General features: G+C 62.7%; 1 protein-coding gene and 2 non-coding genes across 8 annotated transcripts in view; all 3 read right to left on the bottom strand.

The window, feature by feature from the left end:
* Window positions 1-231: 231 nt before the first annotated feature.
* Window positions 232-4,768, bottom strand: part of TRPM2 (transient receptor potential cation channel subfamily M member 2) — a 49,989-nt gene continuing 45,452 nt past the window's right edge. For 4 of the 6 annotated variants that reach the window (XM_024758368.1, XM_024758366.1, XM_024758367.1 and 1 more), the window contains 4 exons: window positions 4,652-4,757; window positions 3,032-3,133; window positions 1,733-1,849; window positions 232-1,088 (listed from right to left, as the gene is read on the bottom strand). In XM_024758368.1, the coding sequence (XP_024614136.1) occupies window positions 963-1,088; window positions 1,733-1,849; window positions 3,032-3,133; window positions 4,652-4,757 (451 nt within the window). In that variant the 3' untranslated portion in view covers window positions 232-962. Of the gene's footprint in view, window positions 1,089-1,732; window positions 1,850-1,937; window positions 2,687-3,031; window positions 3,134-4,651; window positions 4,758-4,768 lie in introns of those variants that run through there. The other 2 variants (XM_024758369.1, XM_024758370.1) reach the window with 2 other exon arrangements.
* On the bottom strand, window positions 3,090-3,166 carry LOC112408700 (Z6 small nucleolar RNA). Its single transcript, XR_003004985.1, has one exon. It is a non-coding gene; the product is annotated as a Z6 small nucleolar RNA (small nucleolar RNA).
* On the bottom strand, window positions 4,587-4,698 carry LOC112408701 (Z6 small nucleolar RNA). Its single transcript, XR_003004986.1, has one exon. It is a non-coding gene; the product is annotated as a Z6 small nucleolar RNA (small nucleolar RNA).

Genomic DNA, 4,768 nt, shown 5'->3' with positions numbered 1-4,768 from the left:
GTGTGTGTGTGTGTGTGTGTGTGTGTGTGTGTTGGGGGTATTGATTGGAGGAGAAATCATGAGTTTGGACCGGAGGGGCTGCAGGCTGTCCGCAGGAGACCCCCTCAGGCCCCAGGAAGCTTGGTTGTGGGCTGGATGAGGTCTTGGTGACCCAGACACAGCCCCTTGACCACTGCTTGTGTCTATAAATTTATTTGAGGAAAGCACAGAAGAGGCGGGTGAGGCTGGTGTAGGAAAGCGGATTTAATGTGGGTTTTTCACAACATTCCATGGCTCCTGATGGCCTATGAGTCGCTGATGCTGAACTGGGTAGCCCCTCAGTCCACACCTACCGCCCGCTCCTCCCAGGCTCTCAGGGTGACGGTTGGGGGCACCATGTGCAGGAGAGCCCCCGCCCTCATGGGGCGTCTGCATCCTCCCCGCCTGGGTCCCGGGGCAGCACACAGGTAGAGACCTGTGCATTTCGGGAGGAGGCCAGAGCTTGCCTGCGCCTCCTGCCCTGCTAAGGGGCTCAGCCCTGACAGCCAAGGGAAATGGATCCCATGGTGCCCCGCCCCAGGCCAGGCAAGGGGCTGAGTTAGGTCACGGTGGAGGCCCTCTCGGGGGTGTGGGCCTGAGGAGGAGGCCACAGGGGAACCCCAACTCTCCAGGAAGTGCCAGCCTTGGGTGGAGACGCCTCTGATGGTGGACATGCTGCTCACAGGATGTGGCCAGGAGGGTGTCCACTGGCCGCCAGCAGGCTCGGGAGAAGCAGCGTTGGCTGATGGAGTCCCCGTGGCCACCTCAACCCTGAGGCCCTGCCTCGTGGCTGGAGCCCACCTGCTTCCTGCTCAGCTCTCCTCCCAGGGCACCCCGAAGCCTCCCAGTTCAACAGCTGGGCAAGAGGGGCTGCTGATCCGGGCGGGCCGTGGATGGAGCAGCTCTGCCGGCCCCTGCAGAGCTGCCCGGGCTGCGTCCCCAGGTTAGTAGTAGGCCCCGAACAAGGCGGCCACCTTCTGGAGGATGGCCTTGTGGTTGGCGTACAGCGGGATGCGCTCGTCCACCACCTGCCACCGGATGGACACCCCCGCATCGCAGGAGTATAGGTGCTGCGAGGACAGGGGTAAGATCCTGACTCCCTCCTGAGCCGGCCCTGCCCCCACCCAGACACCCCGAGACTACAGACGTCAGGGGGTGACGGGGACCCCACGACCTGGCTCCTGGCCCTGCCACAGGCCTGGCCAATGGCCGCTTGCTTTTCTCTTCTGCACAGGCGCGAGTCAGAAAATGCCCACAAAGCCTTAAAAACCCTTGAAGGAGGAGAGGGAGGAGGTACAGCCTTGTTCTGGGGTTTTCTGTCTGCAGACACAGCCTGGGTTTTGTTCCCTGGGACTCCCTGGCCCCAGTTCTGGATTAAGGATACGTGGGACTGATCTAAGTACAGGGGACGGCAACCCCACATAAGTGCTGGAACCAGCCTCCCCTGGGTGCGAGCCTGGAGGCCCCCAGGGTTCCTGGCCAGCCCCGACTGCGCCCCAGCCTCCTTCTGCTGCCCTCTGGCCTCTCCCGGATGCCCCCTTGGTACCCTCCGGGCACAACTCTGACCCACGCAGCTCCCACTCTCTGGTCCTGGCCAGCTCTGGCCCCAGGCCCCGGAACCCCTCAGACCCCTCCCTATAGACCCCGAGGCTCTCTGGAGCACTGATGCCCCCGGTCCCCCCATTCCTCAGAGCCTGAGACCCAGGCCACATACAGAGTTCAGCCTCTTCAGCTCCACGTCGCTCTGGTCTGGAAAGTGGACGCTCACGGCCACCGTCTCGATCCAGGCATTGTCTGTGTTCCTTGGGTCATCCACGTACCCTTTGTACACCTGGGAGGCAGCACAGGTGTGAGCTGTTTCGCCTGATGGACCCCTGAGCCTCCCGGCTTTCTCCCAGAGGAAGGGGCCCCATGCTTTCTCTGCAACCGGTCCGGGTCTGGGATGCTCAACACAGCTGCCCACTGCACCTAAGCCCCTCCTGGCTCTCCCCCACCCCGTCCACCTGCCCCCAACACCACCTTCAGCTTGACTGACACATCGTGGGGACCCACAGCCTCACTCATCTCCCTTCTGGCCTCTGGCCTGCTACCCAGACCTGCCTCGACTGTCCTTGGGAGGATTAAAAAGAGCCAGTGGACCTCAAAACATTACGCAAAGTGAAAGAAGCCAGACACCAGAGGCCGCACGCTGTGTGATTCCACCTATAATAACCGTCCAGAGCAGACAAATCCACAGAGACCGAAAGCAGCCTTGTGGGTGCCCGGGGCTGGGGGAGGGAAGGGAGTGGCTGCCAATGGGTATGGGCTTCCTCTCGGGGTGATGGGATGTTCTGGAACCAGACAGAGGTGGTGACCACCCACGCCGTCTGTGTACTAAAATACCACTGAACTGCTCACTTCAAAGTGGTTCCTTTTATGTTGTTTGGATTTTACCTCAACAAATAAAGAAGTTTATTTTTACAAAGCAGAGAGAAAAAGTTTATTTTTATCTCCCTGTGGGCCTGCAGGGGATAAGCCGTGTGAAACTGCTTGGTTTGTAGGGCAAAACCGTAAGCATCAGCCATTGCCTATTTCATCCTGAGATGCCGCAGAGACAGAACCAGCAACGACTCGGACGCCCACTTGGAGGACTGTTTAAAGAAATCATGGCACAAAATATTATGTGGTCCTGAAAAAGAGCGAGGTGAATTCGGAAATGTGGACCTAAAAATATGGCCTTTGCAAATTCACTGAAAAGCGAGTTACGTCTTTGTGCCCAGCTGTGCTCAGGGCAAGAGGGAGTGTGGGCCGGACACCAGGCGTGCCCCGGCCCCAGGGTGGCAGAGGCCGTGGCCCCCCACTTGATCTCGGGAGGAGCAAACCCAGACAGAGAAGGCGAGGGGCCCAGAGCCGCGGCCACGTGGGTCCCTCCAGGAGGCTCCTCAGCTCCACGCGGCCCGCCCTGCAGCTGTCACGACCCGCACCTTGGGGCCCCAGATGCACAGGTGTGAGCAGAGCAGAAAGATGACCTCACCTCCATGCCCTGCGCCAGCAGGCTCTCGAAGGAAGGCCAGAACTCTCTCCGGAGGACCTGCTTCAGCTTCCGGGGCAGCGTCTCTCCTGGTTCCTGGGAGCCCTGAGCAGAGAGGGAGGAAGGGGCAGGTCAGCACGGCTGTCTGGGGACCTGCTTCCTCTGGCCACCTGCCCAGCGTGGGCAGCGGGCCAGCCCCCTGGAGCCACAGGCGGTTGAGTGTCTGACAACAGCTGCCTCGGGGCTGGAGTGACATTGCCCAGAGCCCAGAGTCCACGTCAGCCCGCGGGGCAGGAGGGTGGCCCAGCCTTGAGGCGCGCAGGGCACTGTGGGGAGGCAGCCCCCTGACCTCCACCACCCTGAGCACCAGCCGGGCTGTGTCCTGTCTGTGTGCATCCCTGTTCCCGTGTCCAGCCTCTGCTCTCGCACACCAGGCTCCCGGCCACTCCCGACGCCCCAGACACGGGCCTGTACCCGCACTCCCCTCTCCATCCATCTAGGGGACTCTCTCAGTCCACATCACGTCCATCCACGTAGGCCCTGGAGACGCCCTAGCCCCTCGCTGCGGGGGGCGGGGGGGGCTGGCTCTCAGGGACACAGCTCAGAAGATGCCCGTTGGCAGGAGAGACTGAAGTGCCAGAGAGGGAGGCTGAATGGTGCCAGAGAACCCACGGGAGGAGAGGGCCGGGCCTGGGCTCAGAGCCGCGCTCCCTCAGCTAGAGGGCACAGGGGCTATGGCTGCAGGAACGAGAGCTGCCCAGGGCCCTGGAATCCTGGTTGGGGTCTGAAGACCCTCAGTGGCACCACTGCCCCCCACACACCCCTTAACTTGCTGTCACAGCAGAGCCGCTGCTGGGCCACCGGGTGGGCGGTGGGGAAACCCGACGGCCTCTTGCTGAGCTGGGCGAATCACGGACTCCCGGGTACAGGCTCAGAGGAGGGGACCCCGGACAGAGATGCACCCAGACACCAGCCGGGGGCCTGGTGGGCGACACGGTCCTCCTGCCAGGGTCAGCCTACTCCAACCCCAGAGCAGTGACAGGGTCGTGGGGGGCAGAGGGCAGATTGACGGGTCAGAATCTGAGCGGTTGGGCCCGCTTGGCTAGGACAGGCCCAGGGCCTTCCACACCCCAATTCTGTCACCACAAGGCCTCTGGGGTGCACGCCGGCCTTCAGTCCTGCAAGGAGCTGCCGCCCTTGAGCTGAGGTCCTGTGCGCTCCCGTCCCCAGCCCCAGGCTCAGCTCGGGCCCCAGGGCTAGGGGCAGGTGCGCGCCTGAGACACCCACCTGGGAGCCGCGTCTGACCCCAACCCCTGAGCTCTGCAGGGAGACCCAGTCTAGCCTCCGAGGCAGCCCCAGCCCTGGGCCTGGTGCCCCCCGGGATGCAGTACGTGCTCAGTTAGCGCTTACGCTCCGAAGAGCCCCTGAACCCGTTTTCACAACCGCAAAACAAGGTACTAGGAGGGAGAATTCCCTCTAAAAGGCAAGGACCGGCCTCTGTCGTTCAGAACCAAGGATAGAGTCTGAGCTGTGCAGGGCAGCCACCACAGGCGGGTGGTGCTCCTTCGCTGGGTGGAATGCACAAAGGCGCGCAGGGCCCCGGGACGGCGGGCGCGGGCTCACCCCGGGCAGAACCCAGTGCTCTGAGAGGGAGCGCTTCACCACCAGCACCTCCAGCACCTTCTTTATGCCCTTCCTGCAGATGGCACCGTCCTGGCTCCGCCTCCACCTCCAGGAGGG

Source organism: Neophocaena asiaeorientalis, unplaced genomic scaffold (assembly GCF_003031525.2).
Source record: "Neophocaena asiaeorientalis asiaeorientalis breed wild unplaced genomic scaffold, Neophocaena_asiaeorientalis_V1.1 scaffold45, whole genome shotgun sequence".
NCBI classification, from domain to species: Eukaryota; Metazoa; Chordata; class Mammalia; order Artiodactyla; family Phocoenidae; genus Neophocaena; species Neophocaena asiaeorientalis.
This window is presented reverse-complemented; position numbering and strand designations above follow the sequence as displayed.